At 33.3% G+C, this 23,763-nt stretch overlaps 1 protein-coding gene across 9 annotated transcripts in view; it reads left to right on the forward strand.

The window, feature by feature from the left end:
* The window catches only part of LOC106670821, an 82,071-nt gene that overhangs the window by 53,085 nt on the left and 5,223 nt on the right, over window positions 1-23,763 (forward strand). Inside the window, exons 9-18 of one of the 9 annotated variants that reach the window (XM_024225276.1) lie at window positions 1,251-1,414; window positions 9,957-10,068; window positions 11,909-12,069; window positions 12,505-12,549; window positions 12,846-12,955; window positions 14,100-14,258; window positions 14,369-14,494; window positions 14,912-15,088; window positions 15,863-15,964; window positions 23,569-23,733. In XM_024225276.1, coding sequence (XP_024081044.1) covers window positions 1,251-1,414; window positions 9,957-10,068; window positions 11,909-12,069; window positions 12,505-12,549; window positions 12,846-12,955; window positions 14,100-14,258; window positions 14,369-14,494; window positions 14,912-15,088; window positions 15,863-15,964; window positions 23,569-23,733 — 1,321 coding nt within the window. Of the gene's footprint in view, window positions 1-1,250; window positions 1,415-9,956; window positions 10,069-11,908; window positions 12,070-12,504; window positions 12,550-12,845; window positions 12,956-14,099; window positions 14,259-14,368; window positions 14,495-14,911; window positions 15,089-15,862; window positions 15,965-19,396; window positions 19,595-23,568; window positions 23,734-23,763 lie in introns of those variants that run through there. The other 8 variants (XM_014401450.2, XM_014401451.2, XM_014401445.2 and 5 more) reach the window with 8 other exon arrangements.

Here is a 23,763-nt window from a genome sequence, read left to right on the forward strand (position 1 = left end):
ATCTATTTTTCAACAAATCATTTTGACATTACATTCCTAACATTGTATTTCAATAAGTCATTTTATATACGATTTTTATTCAAATAGACATTTTTGACAGGAAACATTTTTTTAAATATTTTATTTTAAGCACTCATTTTTATCATACTAAAAAAATTATGTTTAGTTAATTTTTTTGACGACCAAATTTTTTATTACATTTTTCGTAGTCAATTTTGACCTGAATAAATTTTCCCGTTTCAACTAGTCAATTTTTACCTGTGATGCCGGCCGGCTAACTATTAAGATCATTGCCGTTTAGGTGGAATTATTTTTATTGTATTAATTTTTGTATTAAATGATTTTATTATGTTTATTTATTATATTATTTTATTATAGTCAAACATTGTGACCTGAAATTCTTCACATTCTATTTCAAGGAATCATTTTTTTATATGAATTTTTATTCAAATGGTCATTTTCGATCTGAAAATTTTTTCGAAGCATTTTATTTTAAGTTGTCATTTTTACCACAGTTTTAAAAATTATATTTAAAGCTTTTTTATAAATCTTTTTACCTGACCACATTTTTATTACATTGTTAATCGTCAATTTTGATTTGAACAAAAGTCAATTTTTTATTTATAGTTTATAATATAATCTATTCCACTCATTTTTGTACTGATTTTTATTTTTAAATTGAAATAATCTTTTTTTGACCAGAATTATTTTGTGAAAGTAGTATTTTACGTAGTCATTTTTTTGACCTGAAGTATTTGTTGAAAATTATATTTATTATAAGTAATCAGTAATTTCTGAAGTGAATATTTTTTTTTCTATTTGAAGTAGTAATTTTTGACGTGAAATTTTTTAAATAATCTATTCTAAAAAGTCTTTTTTGCCGGACCATTTGTTGATATTGTATTTTGAGTAGCTATTTTTTACCTGGCGAGTTTTTTTTAACTCCAATTGAAGCAGTCATTTCTGTGTTTTTTAAAATTTTATTTTATTCCCAAAAAGGCATTTTTTATCTGAATAGATTTTTTTAAAGTTTGCAAGTAGTCATTTTTTAGTACCGTGTTTCATTCTTGATTAAAACCTATTTAATTTTAATTAATACAAGGAAATATATTTAAAAAAATCGTGTAAATAAAAAAATCACGATAAGACATAAAGTCAACCATCTTTTGACCCGTTCTGCTGCTGAAACCCCCACACCTCAGAAGCTCAATCTATAGTTTCATGTCTCAAAAGTTCTTTTTGTCCTTCAGGAAGGAGCGGTAGCCCAGTTGAAGAACACCCTCGTCGTCGACCGACCTGCTTCGATCCAGGTGCAGAGCACCTTCGAGAGTTTGAACAGCGAAGCGGACGGACTCCAAGCGCAGATTCAACACTTGCAGGATTCACTTTCAACAATGCTCAGGATACAGCAGAGGTGAGATTTTCCCCGAGGAAGACGAGTCAGAACGGTTAGATCGATCGTGAACCACCGCTGTTTTTCCGCTCGTTTAGAACCTTCATCAATAAACAACCGTCGAAAATCCTCTAGGGTTTTTCTATGTGTTTTTTTGGCTGTATAAATGACGAGCCGGAATAAGAGGCCAACGAATGCAAATGTATGCAAAATGTACACGGGCAAATGAATTTAGGCCCGGCTGGCTGCCCTTTTGGCCTCGATTCCCTAGATTGGGAATGTACGCGGTTTTTGATTCATGTTGGACGTTTTTCCAATTTTCCCACCGCTCGATCGTCCAGCGTGATTGGGAAAAAAGGGATTGTTTTTTCATATTCAATCAGTCATTTTTACCTGAGGCCGAAATTCGCAAATTCGAACATTTTTTAACCACGTTTGTCCAATATGAAGTAGGCATTTTCAACCTGGCATTTTTTTTTAAATTGTATTTCAAGTAGACATTGTTGAACTGAATAATCTTTTATATCTTTGCAAGCAATCATTTTTGACCTTAATATATTTTTGTTATATTTTATTAGTCGTTTATGGCGTGAATAATTCTTTTCAAGCAGTCATTTTCGAATCGAACAACTTTTACTCTAGTTCACGTATCATTGTTGATCCGCACACTTTTTATTTATATAATTTATCATTTTTTACTTAATTTTTTATCTATTTCAAATAGTCATGATCCCAGGAATCATTCATTTTTGAAGTTAATATTTTTTAAACTATTTCATGGAGGCATTTTTACCTGAACTATTTTTCATTCTATTTCAAGCAGTCAGTTTTGACTTGAACTTATTATTATATTATATTTTTAGTAATCAATTTTGGCTTGATGTTAATATTCTACTTCCTCGTAGTAATTTTTGATCTGAGCAATTTGTTAAAACTGTTTCAACTAGTCAGTTTTAGCTTGTTTTTACCTTGATTATTTCTCGCACTACTTCAATAGTCATTTTTTAACTGGGCTATGTTTTGCATTCCATTCTAAAAAATCATTTTTTACCTGAATTTTTTGAAATTAAATATTTTTACTAGAACTTTTTTAATTCTATTTCCAGTAATCATTTTTTACCTGGCCTTTTTTTTATTAAATTTCAAGTAATCGTTTTAACTGAACTTTTTAAAATTCTATTTCAAGTGATCATTTTGAACTTGAACTTATTATTATATTTTGACTTCATGTTTTTATTCTACTTCCCAGTAGTAATTTTTGGTTTGACAAATTTTTTAAACTATTTCAAGTAGTCATTTTTACCTTGATTATTTTTCATTCTACTTCAAGTAGTCATTTTTTAAATGGACTATTTTTTGTATCCCATTCTAACAAATCATATTTTTACCTGAACTTTTTAAATTCGATTTCAAGTAATCTTTTTTTACCTGAACTTTTTTAGTCAAATTTAGGGATGGCTAGGTCAATTTCAAGTAATCGTTTTATCAGAACTTTTTTAAATTCTATTTCAAGTGAACATTTTGGACTTATTAATCATTTTTGACTTCATGTTTTAATTCTACTTCGTAGAAGTAATTTTTGGTCAGACAAATTTTTTGAACTATTTCAACTAGTCATTTTTACTCTGATTATTTCTCATTCTACTTCAAGTAATCATTTTGTAATTGTGCTGTTTTTATTCCATTCCAAAAAATCATTTTTTACCTGAACTATTTTTTAAAACTATTCCAAATAGTTATCTTTAGCTGAACTATTTTTGTTCTATTAGGAGAAGTCACATTTTTTACCTGAACTATATTTGATTATATTTGAAGTAGTCAATTTTGATTTTTAGTAATCAATTTTGACCTGATGTTTTTAAACTATTTCAAGCAATCATTTTAACCTTAATTATTTCTCGTTATACTTCAAGTAGTCATTTTTGACCTGATCTACTTTTTATTATATTATTTAATAATCAATTTCGACCTTAACTTTTATTTATTCTACTTCAAGTCATTTTTGATCTTCTCAATATTTTGTTTTATTTCAAGTAGTCATTTCCTGCCTAAATAATTTTTCATTCTACTATAACTAGCCATTTTTCTCATATATTTTTTAATTAGCATTTTTTAAAATTCTATTCTAAATAATCATTTTTGACTGGACAATTTTTTAAATTTTATTTCAAGTATTTTTTTAATCTGAACTATTTTTTCATTCTATTTTAAATAGTCATTTTTGTCCTGTAGTTTTTTTAAAATTATATTTCAAGCAGTCGTTTTCACCTGAACCATTTTTTTATATTCTAATTTATGCAGTCATTTTTCTGAATGATTTTTCTTTCTGTTACAAGCTGTCAAGTTTAACCTGAATTATTTCAAGTAGTCATTTTTACCTGAATTATTTTGATTTTATTTCAAGTACTCTTTCCTTATATTATATTTCAAGAAGACGTTTTCGCTTGACCCATTTTTTAATATTTTATTTTATGTAGTCATTTTTCTGAATGATTTTTCATTCTATTACAAATAATCATTTTTGACCTGAATTATTCCAAGTAGTCACTTTTACCTGAACTATTTTTATTCTATTTCAAGTACTCATTTTTTCCTAAACTGTTTTTTATTTCATTTCGATTAGGTATTAATTTTTTCCTGAACTATTTTTTATACTATTTAAAGTAGTCATTTTATACACGAACTATTTTTTTAAAATTCTATTTCAATTACTTATTTTTACCTGAACTATTTTTATTATATTTTAAGTAGTCATTTAAAAAAATATATAAAAAAATTTAAAAAATACCTCCACCATCTGGCAATTCCCACAAAAATAAAAAGAAGAAAAAAGGCAGACCGACTGAAAATAATTTGATAGATGCAAATAGAGACCAAATTGAAGAAAATTCTATACCAAATGGGATCCTCACAATTGGTAGCAATATGCTATCATGTTTTATTACAGCAAATCCATTTGCTTCATTAGCGGAGTTGAACGAAGAAAATAAAACAGCAAGAGGCGTCGGTGGCCACAACGGTTTGGGCGTTGACACGGCGCTCATCGCTCTAAGGTAAAGGTCCCGGGTTCGAATCCGGCACTTCCAAATGGGCTTATTTTCAAAAGCACCGGCACCCTGAGGGTTTATATGACCTTGGCTGTTTTATGACTAACAGCTGAGTCTAAGCAACCTCCCAGACCGGTTAAACCACCACCTATATTCCTTAAAAACATTGTCAACTACTCTGACTTTTGCAAGGCAGTGAACCTTGTTGGTGAAAATGGTTAAAGCAGGATACAATAGTATACGCCCACTCAGTCGATGCGTATCGAAATTCGATATTTAAAAACACAAAAAGCTGAATATCATACCTATCAGATTCAAGAAGATAAGGCTTTTAGGGTCGGTATGCGTCACCTTCACTATTCTACGCCCCCAGAATTAAAGAAGAACTAGAGACCATTGGATGTAATGTTAGAAGCGTGATCAATGTAAAAAATCCCACTTCAAAAGCTAGTCTTCCCCTGTTCTTTATTGACCTGGAACCGAACCCTATAAATGAACAAATCTTTACATTGAGCAGTCTTCTTTATACAAAAATTAAGGCAGAAGAAGCCTACAAAAAAACAAATACCTCAATGTAAAAGGTGTCAAGGTTATGGTCATAAGAAATTTCTTTGTAACTATTTCCCGCGTTGCGTGAAGTGCGCTGGCTCTCACTTGACAGCAGATTGTACCAGACCACGAGAGGAACCCGCAACATGTGCGCATTGTAGAAAAAACAACTCTGCAAATTATCATGACTGTACTTCCTACAAGGAACTACAACTATTGAAGAGATGACCATCCTTTGCAAGTAGTTCCGTCGCATCGAGTCCAACGCCAGTTCTCAAGCTATGCTGAGGCGTCGAAGCAATCGTTAAACCCTCCCCAACCTCAACCTCATAACACTTTCATTCTATCTCCTTCACCGTTCAGCTATGTAACTTCACTTCTTTCTAGTTTCCTTAGCGATTTTAAGTCACTTATTACACCTCTTCTAACACCCCTCACAAGTGTAGTGAATCAGATCCTTCCAAAGCTTGCCGGCTAGTCGTCTCTTCACAATCATTACTCATTCTTCTTTGGAATGGTTTGAGCTCCCACAAAGACGAATTAACATGATTCTACATGGAAAACGAATAGTCATAGCACTAATTACTGAGACACATTTAATAACTCTTTTCTTACTATCAAAGACTACTTTACTTACAGGACAGGGCGCAAGGCGGCACTGCTATACTCATCGCACTTTATCACACTTTGTAAACACGTCATATATACTTGCATCACCTTAAATACCTCCTTCTTCCAATTGAATATTGCAGTTGTGTATTGTCCTCCTAAACAAGATTTGTCATTCCTATCCGTTCACTTGGACCTTATTTCATTGTCCAAGTGAACGGAACTTCCTTAACCTCCTAATCTTCAACAACTTACACTGTTATTACACCTCCGAACCCAACAAATTATCCAACGTATCGTAAACTTTCTGATTATTTTATAACATCCGGAATCTCTTCAACCCATCTGGATATTTCAAACTTTTTTGATTTTCCTTCGATCATACCCCGGTTCAATTAATCCTAAATTCTGCCCCTTCCTTTGTACCAAAACTGGACCTACAATATAAAGAGTGGAAACACCCGGCAGATGCTATTGACATCCTGTATCTGCATACTACCGAAATGGCCGATGTTGATTATATGTCTATATATACTGACGGAAGCAAATCAGAGGTTGGTGTAGGTAGTGCTTTTGTTCATTAAATAATCAGGCCGAACTTTTGGCCATTCTGAAGAGCTTGCAATGGGCTATGAATAAAAAATCAGAAGGGAATATTGCCAAATTTATCATTTTAAGTTACAGTCAAGTGTCCTTAGAATCAATTAATAATTATAATAATCATGGCTTTTTGCCTGAGCAAATAAGGAAAATTATTCAAACTCTAGTCAAACAGAATGTTAATGTACAACTAGTCTGGGTTAAGGCTCATTGCGGAATAGAGGGAAATGAAGAAGCTGACAGACTGGCCAAATTACCATCTACTGACGAGAGTTTGAATTTGGCATTCACCAAACTTCCAGTCATCAATTATAAATAAACTTTTCGAAGAGAGCCTGGAAAAATGGGAAAATGCTTGGTCAAGGACAAATAATGGAAGGCAGACAAGAAAGTTCTTTCCCAAAGTTGACGAAAGATTCCGGCCGCACATCCAACTATCCGCACCACTAACCCACATCTTAACCGAACACGGCCCAAACTATTTTTTCCGCTTTAATCTAAGAGAATCTTCATCATGCTCATGCCTGCCTAATTTCCCAATAGAGCAAAGCATTAGGTCACGATAGCTCAAGTGGTAGAGCAGCGGCGTATCTAGCCGAAGATCGTGGGTTCGAATCCCGCTCGTGCCATTAGCTTTTTTTCTTCTCAACTAAAAACCTTAATTAATTGTAAGTTATTTATTATTATTTAACAGTTTCAGTAATTGTCTTTTCGTCATGATATGAATCTGATATCCCAATACGTATATGTAACGTTTCGATTGAATGTACCGCCTTGCCCCTCCACACACATCTGACAGCGAAAGGAGTAGGGGCTAGGAAAGGGATATTTTTTCAATCAAAAAAACAATTCCCTTTCTGTCGTATTTTAATTTAAAAAAGGGTTGTCACAAAAAATATATTTTATAAAGAAAACTAAAAGAGATAGCATTTGATTTTAAAAGTTATGTTAAAATAATAATCGGATTTTAATTTAAAAAAGGGTTGTCACAAAAAATATATTTTATAAAGAAAACTAAACGGGATAGCATTTGATTTTAAAAGTTATGTTAAAATATTAATTGTATTTTGTAATTGCTGGTCAAAATTTAATAATAATAGCAATAATAAATTTATTTTACTTTTCTTTATAAAACGAGAATTAAATTCGAGTTTAAAATTAATGTTTTTAGATTCAGAAATAGGTTTTATTATAGAATAAAAGATTCTTTAAATTAAAAATAATTTTTTTTGAAAATAAATTGTAATAAAAGATTTAAATTTAATTAATATTTTGGTCGCGTATTTATTTTGGTTTGAATTCAATATTTGAATGGAACATATTAAAAAAAGTTGCCTGATCAATAAATTAAATAATAATATTATAATATTTTGTATGAAGCATGTAGAATAAATATAATAATAAAAAAAATGTTAACCTAGACATATCTCTAAAAACTGCAGAAGAAATTGACAAAGCCGTAGATTTTACGAAATTAATACATCATGCAGTATGGTTCCAACCTCTTTACAACCACCTCGAAATAATCAACAGTTACTATTACCTCCATACATTCGGCTACTCCTAACTGAAAAGCGAAGAGCCAGGGAAATCAGATATGGCAACAGATATCCGAGTGATCATCGACGGATGAACCAACTCGCGAGAAAATTGAAACAAGAACTGGTCAAACTTAGGGGTTAAATATCCAAACAATATACTTCGCTTTCCAAAACAGACAAGTCTTTGTGGTATGTACCTGTAAGATCCTGCGATATAAGGAGGCTTTACGTTTGGGCCAAATCCAATTCCAACAAAGCTGAATTGTTTTCAGAGTATCTTCACTGCACACCATGACATACTTGATTATAACCATCAGCATAACACTGAACACGACTTGAATGTCACCTTGCAACTCTCTCCTCCTTCTAAAGCTTTTACTCCATCAGGCATACGACACACTATTAAACTACCTTTACGAAAAGCTCCAGGCTATGATCTAATTACAAAACAAATATTACAAAATTTCCCCCGCAGAGGCTTATTATACTTAACATACCTATACAATGCTGTACTCAGCACCACATAATTACCATTGCAATGGAAGTTCTTTATAATTAAAATGATTCATGGGCCAAATAAACCTTCTGATCTTACAAGTTCCTATGGACCCATTAGTGTCCTTTCTATCCTTGCAAAAATACTAGAAAAACTACTCCGATTATTGCCAATAATTGAAAATTTTAATAATATTCCAAATCATCAGATTGGAATCCGCTGATTTCACTCGACAACTCAATAAACACATCGTATTGCTGACATTTGCCTCTTCCCTCGAACAAAAACAGTATTGCTTGGGTGTCTTTCTTGATTTAGAACAGGCCTTCGATCGAGTCTGACATTCGGGCTTGCTTTGGAAAATGAAGAACATCCTACTTCAGACGTACTATACTGAGATCTTATCTGACGGATTTTGCTGAGTTCGTCGGGAACTGAATCTTCTCCTTATATACGCATCAGGGCGGGTGTTCCTCAGGGAAGCATACTTGGCCCATTTCTATTTTCAATATACACTGCAGATATTCCAACACATACAACACGTTGATTCTATTTAAAGTACTCATTTTTCCTAAACTATTTTTTTATTCTATTTCAATTAGACATTTTTACCTGAACTTTTTAAAATTAAATTTCAAATAAGCATTTTTTACCTGAACTTTTTTAAAATTCTATGTCTAGTAATCATTTTTACATGAAGTATTTTTTAAATAATATTTCAATTACTTATTTTTACCTGAACTATTTTTATTGTATTTTAAGAACTCTTTTTTCGCCTGAACTACAGTTCATTCTATTTAAAGTACTCATTTTTCCTAAACTATTTTTTTATTCTATTTCAATTAGACATTTTTACCTGAACTTTTTAAAATTCAATTTCAAATAAGGATTTTTTACCTGAACTTTTTTAAAATTCTATGTCTAGTAATCATTTTTACATGAAGTATTTTTTAAATACTATTTCAATTACTTATTTTTACCTGAACTATTTTTATTGTATTTTAAGAACTCTTTTTTCGTCTGAACTACAGTTCATTCTATTTAAAGTACTCATTTTTTTTATTATACATATTTCAATTAGACATTTTTACCTGAACTTTTTAAAATTCAATTTCAAATAAGGATTTTTTACCTGAACCTTTTTAAAATTCTATGTCTAGTAAACATTTTTTACACGAATTATTTTTTTAATTCTATTTCAATTACTCAGTTTTGCCTGAACTATTTTTATTATATTTTAAGTACTCTTTTTTTGTCTGAACTATACTTCATTCTATTTAAAGTACTCATTTTATTTTTTCACTCTATTTAAATTAGTCATTTTTGCCTAAACAATTTATATTATATTTAAAGTACTCATTGTTTACCTGAACTTTTTTAAATCCAATTTCAAATATGCATTTTTCACCTGAACGTTTTTAAAATTCTATTTCAAATATTCATTTTTTTCCTGAACGTTTTTTATTCAATTTCAAGTAATCATTTTTGATCTGAAGAAGATATTTTATTTCAAGTAGTCATTTTTGACCTGAACTATTTTTTATTTTATGGAATCATTTTTTATCTGAACTCTTTTTTTTTAATTTGAAGTAGGTAGTCATTTTATACCTGAACATTTTTTGTATTCTACTAAAACTAGTAATTTCTGACTTGAATTTTTTAAAATTATTTTTAAAGTTGTCATGTTTGACTACAGTTAATTAATATTTATGTTTTTTTAGGAGCATCGAGTCGTCGCTGTTCAACAAAGCGAACGAGATCCAGGAGGACATCTCGATGAAACGGTACGAATTGAAAACGGCGCAGATCAACCTGGCCGGTGTTAAAGCGAAGGCGAGTATAACCGAAACTGTTTATGTTTTCTCTTTTCTTTTTGGACTCGGTTCACTTTTGGCGGGTCCCAGGGCGCCGTCTCAGACGATGAGGGCCTCACGAGTCGATAAAAGGGCCGACCCATTCACAGGACCAGTCGGGATCCGACAGCGTCCGTCATAACACGCCGCCGAGTGTCGATGCGCGAGAGTATAAACAAACAGGCCGAAAAACATAAAAGTCTCGTCGTACCGACATGGCTCGGTTATAGTCGGAACGTCCGAAAAGCCAAAAGGACACGCGCAATTTATAGAAAACTATCCGTCTTGAAATATACCAAGGGACAGCTCTCGCCATGGGCTGGACGAGCATACGATATTCCATCGTGAGTATGACCATTTAAAACATCACTCAAAACATTATTCGCCGTGATTGAGAAAATTGGATGTATTGTGCAACTCGGTTTTCTGACCTAGAACACCTTTATCGAGCTGTCTCCATAGCGACCATTAACCTAGATTTATTCTCAGCGTGAACCACCACATTTCCAGATTGCTACCAAATGTCTTAGTCAAAATGAACTGGATGATGTGTATAATGCTTCTTTTTTACGAATGTACAACAAAATTAATCTATTAAAAACAGACCAGATATGCTGGATGACCTTCTTTTGGCACTAGACTTAGGTCATCTGGTGTTGCATGGCTTTTCTCAAGATATTTGACTTTCCTATGTCCAATAACAAAACAAATTATGTCAATTTTGGTCAATAGTGATTCTTTTAAGTCAGTTTATTACGAAATATAATCAGTCGAAACTGACCCAATAGACTGGATGACCTTCTTTTGGGAGTAGACTTGGGTTATCTGGTGTTTCGTTGCTTTTCTCAAGATATTTGACTTTCCTATATCCAATAACAAAATAAATTATGTCAATTTTGGTCAATAGTGATTCTTTTTAGTCAGTTTATTACGAAATATAATCAGTCGAAACTGACCCAATAGGCTGGATGACCTTCTTTTGGGAATAGACTTAGGTTATGTAGTGTTCCATTGCTTTTCTCAAGATATTGGTCTTTCCTATATCCAATAACAAAATAAATTATGCCAATTTTGATCAATAGTCATTCTTTTAATCAGGTTATCACGAAACATAATCAGTCGAAACTGACCCGATAGGCTGGATGGCCTTCTTTTGCCAGTAGACTTAGGTTATCTGGTGTTTCGTTGCTTTTCTCAAGATATTTGCCTTTCCTATATCCAATAATAATATAAATTATGTCATTTTGGTCAAAAATGATTCTTTTAAACGGTTTATTACGAAATATAATCAGTAGAAACAGACCAGATAGGCTGGGTGGCCTATTTTTGCCAGTAGACTTAGATTATCTGGCGTTTCTTTCTCAAGATATTTGCTTTTTTTTATACTTCATAATAAAATAACTTAGTTTAATTTGGGTTAAAAATTAATTAAAAATTAAACAAATTAAAAATGACGTGGTTCCAGGGTTTTCTCCAGTTTTTTTAAGATTCTACAATGATTTATGATATACGAAGGCAATTTAGTGTTGGCAAGGGTTTGAAAAACACGATCATCTATAGATATAAACACCCAAAAGTTGATAATTAATCAAGGCTGTAGTTGGTTTTGTGATGTCTATGTATAGACTTAAAAATGAATGTGTTTTCTGCATTCCTCGCTACTCTTTGCCATACCTGGCATATATCGTTTCATTTTATGATGGAAGATCTTAAGTTTATACTTGATGCACGACATCCTCAGCGTCCATTCAATCTCTCTCTCTCTCTCTCTCTCTTCCTAACTAACGAACTAACTAGCTTTACTCCTTTTTTCTTTTCAGAAAGAGCTGTTCGCCTTGAAAATGGAAGGCGACGGTGGCGGTGGCTCGGACCGGAAGATGTCCACCGCCTCCACAGCGTCGATGAAGTCGAAATGGCTCAAGGCGTTCAAAAGCCTCAAAACTCCGCCTTTGTCGAACGGAAAGGAAGCCGAAAAAGAGAAGTTAGTATTCTGTTTTTACTTTTTCGAAAGAAAAACTAGTGTAAAAGACATTTTCTCAGTGGTTGTCTTAACTAAAATACGCTTTTTTTAATGATTATTAGATTTTTCTTTACTTTCGTCAAGATAACCACATGCTCAGGGTTGCATGTTAATATCAGTAAATATAATAATTTAATATACAATTTAAATAAATATTATATAGATGTATCTTTCGTTTAATAGTATATAGCAGTGTAGTACTTTATGTAGTAAAAATCTTTTATTTTTTGTACTAATGTTTGTTTTTTTTCTTACGAGATTTTTTTGTTTTTTTTTGATCACTCACAACCGTACCTACCATCCTCTCGGACAACCTCCCTCCAAAATATTGACTAAAAATTAAAAAAAAAAATCGACGAAAATTTAAAAAAATCCTCAATGTACCACCGAGAGCAGAAAGCACCAAATGTACCACGCCGTGTCGACAATCATAGCCATGAGGTAATTAAAAAAACGTTTAATTTATAATAAACTCTCTTGTTTTATGTATTTTAAGTTATTTTTATTGAAGAAAAATTATATAAAATACAAACACTTTCCTCCATCCACCTAAAAGAATAAAAAATTAAAAAACCACACAAAATACCACCCACCATCATTTATAAACAGTCCTAAGCTTAGTTTGCATGCAGCTTTGTAAAACCCCTCTTCTTGTTTTTTTTTTTTACTTTTTGCATCCAAGATCCATAAGAAATTTTTTTTTTATAACAGGACTGATTTTTAAATTTTATTTTTAGGAGGAACGGGAAAGACGTCCAGCTGGCAGGTGGCGAGAACGCCCACCAGTTTCAGGAGTACACGTACAAAAAGATAACACCATGCGACGTCTGTTCTCAAGTTTTAAGAGGTAAATGTACATATGTTTTGTATAAAAAGAAAATGATTATAAGAAAAATCGATTTGGACGGATGTTGAACCAAAACAGCTCTTGGGAGATTATTTTGCTGTTGCACCTGTGCAAAATGTTGGACAAGTTTGAGCCGAAACAGGATGAAATTATGGCGGATTTTCTTTTGTCGGTTTCGCCTAATGTTTTCAGCCTTGATCTAACGATATTGCTGAAATGGCACTTCTGTTGGATTTGGACCACAAACTACTGATTTTGAAAGATTACTTTGCTTTTCACCCCTGGGAAAATGTTGGACGATAATCAGAGACGGATTTGGACGGCATTTTAATGGTGTTCTTTCTGTTTCCTTGATTATTTTCAGTTTTGTTTTAACAATATTGCTGAAATGACAGTACTGTTGGATTTGGACCACAAACTTCTTCTTTTGATAATTACTTTGCTTTTCACCCCTGGGAAAATGTTGGACGATAATCAGAGACGGGTTTGGACGCCATTTTAATGGACTTCTTTCTGTTTTCTTGATTCTTGGGTCTTATTTTAACAATATTGCTGAAATGGCACTTCTGTTGGATTTGGACCACAAACTACTGCTTTTGAATGATTACTTTTCTTTTCACCCCTGGGAAAATGTTGGGCGATAATCAAAGACCGGTTTGGATACCATTTTAATGGGCTTCTTTCTGTTTCCTTGATTGTTTTCAGCCTTGATGTAAAGATAATAAACTAGTTTTTTTTCCTTTTGGTCGTCCAAAGCGTTGGATCATTACAGTATGAAATGAAAACTGTTTTGTTGTTCATATCGCTGAATTTCTTTCGCCGAATTAGTCACATGAGCAAAGTTGGAGGTTCTGTTGGATTCCGACCAAAAGTTACAGACTTAAGGTTGTTCTTTCTCGATTTTTGGACGTCGAAATTTTGGACAATCTTAGACAATCGCGCTGATCATTACAAGACAAAAGGGTGCGGATATTCTGTCATATCGTTGAATACGTTTCGCCGAGTTGGACAACTGACCAATTTTGGAGGTTCTGTTGAATTTCGACCCAAAATTATAGCATAGGCTCGGTTTGTCCGTAGTTCCACTCAATCCTTTCGTGTCCTGCGATGACGTCGAGGCTAATATTTTCGTTCCTTCTTTCAGGTCACACGAAACAGGGTCTCAAGTGCCGACTGTGCAAGATGAACGTCCACCTCGATTGCCAGGAGAGGGTGGGCAAGTGCCAGACCAAGTCCCGTCTTCTTCGAAGGCAGAAGTCCAGCTCAGACATCGAGACAAGAGCGACCCCGCCGGACGAGGAAGGTGCGTTTACGACCTGACCTTAAATATATTTCTGTTTATCCCAGCCCAACAAACCCAATTTTTCTTCCACTCCCTATTTTTTTTTCTCTTTTCACCCTTCCGCGTTAAAGGTCTGCTGGCGGGACGCATGCTTCGCCCAGGGCGGTCCGTCTCGCCCGGAGGCGCTTCGAGCCCGTCCAGCCCGGACAGGTCCCCGATCGGACGTTCGGTCACTTTCAGGACCCCGGACCAAATAGGTAAACGACCTCTGGACTGGAATTTTTAGGCAGATTTTGAAAGAAAATAATTTAAAAACGGCTTGATCTTAACCAGAATTGACCGTGTGCAGTGCTTTCTATATTTTTTCTAATTCTTTAAAAATACTAAACACACGTGATGTGCATTAATCCGTCAAGGTAGAAGGTAAACCTGCTTAAGCACATTAAAAAATAATATCTTAAGATTATCTTTAGATTATCCCTTTACAGCCCAAGAGTAGAATTGATCAACCGCTTTGTAGATCCACATAAAAAAACCTTAAGAAATCCTACATACATCCAAAACAACCCACCCAGCACGCTTTTGAGCTTTGGTTTTGTCTTTTTTTCTTTTTTTTGGTGGGGTTTTTCCGTAAGTCTGCTTACCACCCCGGGTCGGTCCCACGTTTGGTACAGGTGGGCTCCAGACTCCACAGCCGGTTCCTGCGGAACGGGACCCACAGGACTCGACTTACCAGGTCCTCAAGACGGCGAACGAGATCTCGTCCACGAGGGCCTCGGAACCGAGGACGACCAGGAGGCCGAACCCAAGCCACGCACAACACCACCACCATCATCAGTCGGCCAGTTCAGGTATATTTGCACCATGTTTTTTTGGTGGTCTTTTTCTTTTTTTTCAAAGCGGTACTGAAAAATAAACAGCATGTCAGGTCGCAGAAAATAACTCAAGGATTTTTTTTTCCAACAGCTTCACGCCTGCTTTTTTAGAAAAAAAAAAAACAAGAAAAATTCTTCCACTTTTTCTGTATTTTTCACTGCTTCATAAATAAACAAATCCATATATAATGAAAAAGTAAACTAGATTCAACAATTTCATGAAATGCCGTCACACCGAACTGCTTCATTTGAGCAGTTCAGTGAGATTATTATCACATGGGAATGTAATGACTTCATTATATTAATTTGTAAAATGTTATTTTATGTTATATATTCATTAACAGAACATTTATTTTACAAATGGATGGAGTAAAATTAAGTTCACCAATTTCCTAAAGTGACGTCACGCCAAACTTTCGAGCAGTCTTGTGACGTCGTAATTTTTATGTTATGCATTCAATAACATTACAGTTTTCTTAACGTAGATAAAGCCAAAATTAGTTTCACCAATTTCCTAAAAATGACGTCACTACTTGTCTTAGAGTTTGTGTGACGCCATTTATGGGAATGAGATTAGTTAATTTTACAGTTAGTTATTAATTAAATATTTTTACACCCTCTCCCCTCCCTTTTTTCGGAGATTTCTTTTCATACTTCATCTTTAATTATCTTGTTTTTCTTGTCTATTTTTTTTAAATTTTTGTCTGTTTCTTGTTCTGCCTTCAAAACTTATATTCGTGTGAACCATAGATAACCATGGAAGCGGTGAGTCCAGGCGGAGGAGGTTGTTCGGAATGAAGAGTTTCGGGTTCGGGCTGAAGGCGGCGGAAAGAGCTGCATCACTCCCAGAAAGTAATGTCTTTTTTCCCCTTAAAAAAAAGAACAAAACAAAAAACTCCCCAAAAAAGGCAAAAATAAAAACTGACAAAATTCCATAAAATGTATACATATATACATATATAGAGAGAGAGCATGCCGTCCGATCGTGCCCAAAAGCCCCAAACAAAGCAAAAAAAAAAACAAAAAAAAAAGACATAATTTATGTGGCTTATACCTGCATCATTTTTGTGTAAAATTATTTTCTCATATTTTTTCTTTATTTATTTTTATTTATTTCTCAAAAGAGAAGCGCTTTAATCGTGCCAGCTTCTAACCCGTAAGATCCTAACAATCCTTGATTAGAAAAAAAATATTCGTGTGACTAACAGGAATGGCGAGACTAACGGAGTTGAAAGCAGACAGATAAAAAAAATAAATAAAATAAATGAAGATCTGCCGTGAAGATCGCCACTTACAGTTAAACCACAGGGAAATAAATTTGTTTTGGTTTGAATAAGTTCGGTCATGATCAAAAAGCATTGGGCTAAGTAGTTCTGTCTTTACTAAAAGAGAAGAACAAACAAAATAACAACATAGGTAGTAGGTTCGGTTTTGGTTTAAAAAAACGTTACTACATTTGGTAGTACTGTTTTGGTTACAACTGAGTTGGTTTGTCGGTCCAGTTTTGGTCAAAAAGTTTAAGTAAAAACGTCTTTAAAAATTCTGTTTTTTGTAAAAAAATTACTGTTTTGTAATTCTGTTTTCAGTTATGACTGAATTGGTTTTGTAATCCTGTTTTATTGCTAAAATGTAGGTTTAGTAGTTCTGTTTTGCTTTAAAAAATGTAAACAACTAAGTACAGAACTACTAACACAAAAGGCTGTCTTTTTATTTGTTTAGAAGTTTTTTTTTCGGAGAAAAACTGTGAGCAAAAGTTTTGTTTTAGTGAAAGTGAGTTGGCTGAAGTCGTTCTGTTCCGACCAAATTTGGCCCATTTTAGTAGAAGAGGAAAAAAAAAGATTATATTAGTAGTTCTGTTTTGCTTAAAAAGATTTAAAAGATTAACTACAGAGCTATTAACACACTAAAAAAGATTGTTTAGTGGTTTTATTTGTCTACAAGTTACTTTTTTTTAAAAACAAAATATGCAAGCAGTAGTTCTATTTTTTAGTAGTTTTTAGTAGCAGTACCCGTTTTTAGTAGTTCTGCGATGCTTAAAACACTCTGTTTTTTAGTGGTTTTTTTAGGTAAGAAAAAATGACTGAGTGAAATAGTTCTGTTTTAGTAAAAGTGAGCTAAACTAGTTCTGCTCTGACTAAATTTGGCTCGTTTTAGTAGAAGAGTTGAAATAAATAAATAAGACTATATTAAGTAGTTGTTTTACATTAAGAAAACTGTAATCAACTAACTACAGATGTATTGACACTAAAAAAGGACTGTTTAGTTTTTTTTTTAGATAATGTGCGAGCAGTAGTTTTGCTTTTGTAAAAAAACCATAACCCGTGTTTAATAGTTCTAGGATGTTTAAAACACAAGGTTTTTAGTAGTTTTTTGTATGAAAAAATGACTGTGTAGTAGTTCTGTTTTAATAAAAGTGGGCTCGCTATAGTAGATCTATTCCGACTAAATTTGGCCCATTTTAGTAGAAGAGGAAAAAAAAGATTATATTAGTAGTTGTTTTGCTTAAAAAATTTAAAAGATTAACTACAGAGCTATTAACACACTAAAAAAAGACTGTTTAGTGGTATTATTTGTCTACAAGTTACTTTTTTTTAAAACAAAATAAGCAAGCAGTAGTTCTGTTTTTGTAAAAGAAAACCATAACCAGTTTTTAGTAGTTCTGCGATGCTTAAAACACACTGTTTTTAGTGGTTTTTTATGTATGAAAAAATGACTGTGTGTAGTAGTTCTGTTTTAGTAAAAGTGAGTTGGCTAAAGTAGTTCTGTTCTGACTAAATTTGGCTCGTTTTAGTAGAAGAGTTGAAAGAAAGAAATAAGACTAATTTAGCAGTTGTTTTACCTTAAAAAATGTAATCAATTAACTACAGATGTATTGACACTAAAAAAAGGACTGTTTAGTTGTTTTGTTAAATTTTTTTTTGAGATAATGTGCCGGCTGTAGTTTTGCTTTTGTAAAAAAAAACCATAACCCGTGTTTAATAGTTCTAGGATGTTTAAAACACAAGGTCTTTAGTAGTTTTTTGTATGAAAAAATACTGTGCGTAATAGTTCTGTTTTAGTAAAACTGAGTTGGCTAAAGTAGTTCTGTTCTGACTAAATTTGGCTCGTTTTAGTAGAAAAGCTGAAATAAATAAATAAGACGATGTTTAGCAGTTGTTTTACATTAAAACAATGTAATCAACTAACTACAGATGTATTGGCACTAAAAAAGGACTGTTTAGTTGTTTTTTTCTTTTTTGAGATAATGTGCGAGCAGTAGTTTTGCTTTTGTAAAAAAGCCATGACTCGTGTTTAGTACCTCTAGGATGTTTAAAACACAAGGTTTTTAGTAGTTTTTTATGTATGAAAAAATGACTGTGTAGTAGTTCTGTTTTAGTAAAAGTGAGTTCGCTAAAGTAGTTCTGTTCTGACTAAATTTGGCTCGTTTTAATAGAAGAGTTGAAATAAATAAATAAGACTATATTTAGCAGTTGTTTTACATTAAAAAAATGTAATCAACTAACTACAGATGTATTGGCACTAAAAAAAGGACTGTTTAGTTGTTTTATTTAGAATATTTTTTTGAGATAATGTGCGAGCAGTAGTTCTGTTTTTGTTAAAAAAAAACCGTAACCGTGTTTAGTAGTTCTAGGATGTTTAAAACACATTGTTTTTAGTAGTTTTTTATGTATGAAAAAATGACTGAGTGTAGTGGTTCTGTTGTAATAAAAGTGTACTCGCTAAAGTAGATCTATTCCGACTAAATTTGGCCCATTTTAGTAGAAGAGGTAAAAACGGAAAAGACTGTATTTAATAGTTTTGCTTAAAAAATGTAAAAGATTTACTATGGAGCTATTAACACATTACAAAAAGACGTTTATTGGTTTTATTTGTTTAGACTTGTTTTAGGAGAAAAAACAGTGAGCAGTAGTTCTGTTTTTGTTTAAAAAAACCGTAACCGTGTTTAGTAGTTCTAGGATGTTTAAAACACACTGTTTTTAGTAGTTTTTTATGTATGAAAAAATGACTGAGTGTAGTAGTTCTGTTTAGTAAAAGTTAGTTGGATAAAGTAGTTCTGTTCCGACTAAATTTGGCCCGTTTTAGTAGAAGTGTTTTGACATAAATAAAAAACAATGCAGAAGACTCTGGCACGTTGGCACCTAGGTTTGGGCGCCTTCCCGGCAGGTTTTTCTTATTTGTCTGTCTGTTTTATTTTTTGTTTTCCTTTATTTTGACTAACACCGGCTGACGATGTACAAATAGTAAATAAAAACCGCTAAGAACCGCCTTGAATTCTTTTTGCAGCAGAGCAAGTGCAATACGCCGCCGGAACTCGGCCCTTCGGACAGCCTTTGGTCCTCGGGGCCGCGAGCCCACCGCCGACTCCTTCGCCGAGGCAAGGGAAGAAAACCTCTCCCTGACGACTGCGGGTGATAACGGATTGTTTTCTTTTATTTTTTTTCTTTCTTTTTTCTCGATATATGATAATAAATAAATAATCAAAATAACAAAAAAATAATACATATATATAAAAAAATGCCTGTTTTTCTCAGAGATTTGATTACCAACGGAACGAGCCCTCCCGCACCCAAAATGTCAGTGTGATAAAAGACATTTTATTTAAAAGTTAAGCCCTGTGTTTGTCGAACATGTTCCAAAAAAAACAAGACTTTCTGTTTCGAAAGGACGAAAATCGGCTGGAAAAGCTGGCGAAGAAAGTTTCGAAAACGCTCAATTTCGAAAACAGAGAGTGAGAGAGAGAGAAAGAGAGTGAGAAAAAACAAAAAAACAGTCTTAAACTTTTTTCTTGAATTTATTATTTCTATTTCTTCTTTTCCTGTTTATTCATTCTTGGATACTTTTCTCTTATTCTATGTGTACCTTTAACAAGAAATTTTCCCAACCCCAAAAAATCTATGTGTATTTATCTTTAAGAATAAAACTGATGTTATTTATCGAGAAGGGTTTTCATTGTAACATGTCTTTTTTTAGGAATTACATCAAGACAGCTTCAGGTCAAAAGTGATCAATTTAAATACACTAACAATGAAATATTTTGGCTGTTTTGGTCAAAAATGACCGGCTTATGTAAACGTTATCGAGTGAAAAGCGATCAGTTTAAGTAGATCAGTTAAAGAGGGAAATATGTTGGTAATTTCGTTCAAAAATTACCGACATTGATAGGTCAAAAATGATCATGTTAAACATATCAGTTGTACGGAAGATATTTGAGTTGTTTAGGTCAAAAATGACCGACTTGTGTTACATTGTCGGGTCAAAAGTGATCGTTTTATGTTGATCAGTTATATGGAAGATATTTGACATGTTTTGGTCAAAAATGACCAGCTTATGCAGTTCAAAAGAGACCAATTTGAGTAGATAAGTTAAAGAAATATTTTGTTTTTTTGGGTGAAAAATGACTAGACTAAATAGGATCAAAAGTTCAGTCTGCCTGTTCAGTCTGGACTAAAAGGATACCAGGCAGTTCAGGCGGCCAATTTTTGCCAAAAATGACCGTGTCAATTGACAAATTTGACGTCAAAGATGATGAATATAACTAATAATAATTATTTGACAGTGTTAATACCATTCACCCCCCCCCCACTGTCTTATTTTCACCTTTTGACCTGATGTTTCTTGAACAAATGGCAAACGTGAAGAAAATTAAGCCTTTTTGGGCAAAAATGGCCGACATTACAATGACGACGACGTACAGCCGTAGGACGCAACCAAAGAGCATGTTTCCTTTCTTTTTCTTTTTATTTTGGTATTTATTTTTGAAACATTTCAGATTTCCCATGTGTGTATATATATGTTAGACCTGCTATGCTACGTGTTGGTATATTTAGTATGTTAATTTTATTTGATAGAAAAAAATTTATAGAAATTTTTGTGTTGTAGGTAAGTAATTTTTTGTTGTTTATGATGTACAGAGTGTAAAAAATTAACATGAATCGTGTTTGAAGATTTTTGTATATATTTAACATTTTATACTAATTTAATTTTTGCATTCAAAATATATTTTTTTAAATAAAGATATGAGAGATTAAAAAAAAGATTTATTTCAAAATGTATATTTCCTTCTTTAATATGCTAACTTCTCTCAATTTCTTTCCATCTCTTCTGCCTTCTTTTCTTCGCCTTCTGTTCTTTTTCTCTTCTCTCTTTTTCACTTTTCTGCATGTTGACGAGAATTTCTTCTGGCTTAGGTGCGTCATACAGCCCTTGTGACGGATGGGTGGGATCGTCGAACACAACTGGTAAAGAGACCAATTAGTAGAGGAGTGATGATGAGATGGGCGGAAACAGGGTACAGCAGGATCGCCAATTTGGAAAATCAAGTTTCCGACTAGTTTCAGTTTGGGTTGAAAGGCTGGAAATAATGGACTTCTTAGAAAAACACTTTTGAACAAATATGTCGATGGGTTTTGTCGTTGCCAAAATAATGTCTCCTGGACAATGGTTGAAATGATTTTCTAGGCTTTCTGGATGATATGCCAATGCTTTTTTTATTACTAAATCGAAGCCTCCTGTTTGCTGTTTTAAATATTTATCGAAAATGTTTGTGGAAAAAACGTTTTTGGATATCAATCCGATGGTTATTGGTGGTTTTTCACCCGAAAAAAAGTCTTGTGGGCGATTTTGTTGAGATGGTTTTGTGACTCAAACATTTTGGATAAACCAATGGTTTTTGGTGATTTTCACCGAAATAATATCTTGTGAACATTTAATTTTATTGAGATGGTTTTGTGACTCCAACATTTTGGATAATCCAATGGTTTTTGGTGGTTTTCACCGAAATAATATCTTGTGGATAATTAATTTTGTTGAGATGGTTTTGAGACTCAAACATTTTGGATAAACCAATGCTTTTTGGTGGTTTTCGCCGAAATAATATCTTGTGAACATTTAATTTTGTTGAGATGGTTTTGTGACTCAAACATTTTGGATAATCCAATGGTTTTTGGTGGTTTTCACCGAAATAATAGTTTTCTAGGCAATACGTTTCTGGATGATAGACCAATGGTTTTTAGCAGTTTCTCCTAAAATAATAGCCTCCTGGACAAATTTTTGATATGGTTTTGTGACTCAAACATTTTGGATAATCCAATGGTTTTTGGTGGTTTTAACCGAAATAATATCTTGTGGACATTTAATTTTGTTGAGATGGTTTTGTGACTCCAACATTTTGGATAATCCAATGGTTTTTGGTGGTTTTCACCGAAATAATATCTTGTGGACAATTAATTTTTTTGAGATGGTTTTGTGACTCCAGCATTTTGGATAATCCAATGGTTTTTGGTGGGTTTCACCGAAATAATATCTTGTGGACAGTTAATTTTGTTGAGATGGTTTTGTGATCTAACATTTTGGATAATCCAATGGTTTTTGGTGGTTTTCACCGAAATAATATCTTGTGGACATTTAATTTTGTTGAGATGGTTTTGAGACTCAAACATTTTGGATAAACCAATGGTTTTTGGTGGTTTTCAATAATAGTTAAATAATAGTTTTCTAGGCAATACGTTTCTAGTTGATCGACCAATGGGTTTTATTAGTTTATCCTAAAATAATAGCCTCCTAGTCAAATTTTGTCGAAATAGTTTTGTGACTCAAACATTTCTGGATGGTAATCCGATTGGGTTTGGTGGGTTTTTCAACCAAATAAAAATCCTTGTGGACAATTTTGTTCAGATCGTTTTGTGACGTAAACATTTCTGAATGGTAATTCGATGGTGTTTGGTGGGTTTTTCAACCAAATAAAGTCTTGTGGACAACTTTGTTGAGATGGTTTTGTGGCTCAAATATTTCTGGATGGTAATCCGATTGTTTTTGGTGGGTTTTTCAATGAAATGAAGTCTGAAGTGAACAATATTATTGAGATGGTTTTCTCGGCAATACGTTTGTGTATGACCGACAAATGGTTTTAAGCGTTTCAAGGAAAATAACAGCCTCCTAGAGCAATTTGTTGAGATGGTTTTGTAGACAAAACGTTCATAAACTATGGCCTTTTGTTTTCACTGAAATAAAATCTAATGGAGAATTTTGTCGTGGTAAAACGTTTTTGGACGATTTAGCCGAGGGTTTAAGGGTTTTGACCAAAATAAATGCCTTATTTGCAATTCTTTTGAGACGGTCATTTTGTATAATCTTGTTTAACTCGTCCAGTCGATTATTTTCAGCCTTTTGTACCTTATAAATTTTTTTAAGGTAAAAACCTGCTGTACGTTTTTTTCGTTAAGTAAATTGTATTGTTCTTTTGTTGTTTATAAAATATGAGAAGGAGATCAAATTGAGCGGAAGTCCTCCTGGCCCCCTTAGATGGCACTTAGGCTGTAGAAGCACCACCGCATGTTCGTTATCGATTTGTTTTTCTCTCTGATTTTCCCCCAATTTTTTTTTCTGACTGCTGTATTTTTCGTTCGTATCTCAATCGAAAACCGGCCCGAACCCGGGTCCAACCCTTATGTCCACAGCCCCTCATAGCCCGAGACGGCAGAAGCTGAACCTGAGGATGAAATCCCTGAGCCTGGATTCACCGGAGTCGACCGAGCACAACCAGAGGCGGAGGCCGGGGACGAACTGCTCCGCCCAGACCTCGGCACACGGGAGCAGCCACAGCTCATCATCTCGGCTACAATGTAAGAGAAAACCAAAAAACAAATTAAAAA

Source organism: Cimex lectularius, unplaced genomic scaffold (assembly GCF_000648675.2).
Source record: "Cimex lectularius strain Harlan isolate CLEC.00 unplaced genomic scaffold, Clec_2.1 scaffold21, whole genome shotgun sequence".
In the NCBI taxonomy this organism is placed as follows: Eukaryota; Metazoa; Arthropoda; class Insecta; order Hemiptera; family Cimicidae; genus Cimex; species Cimex lectularius.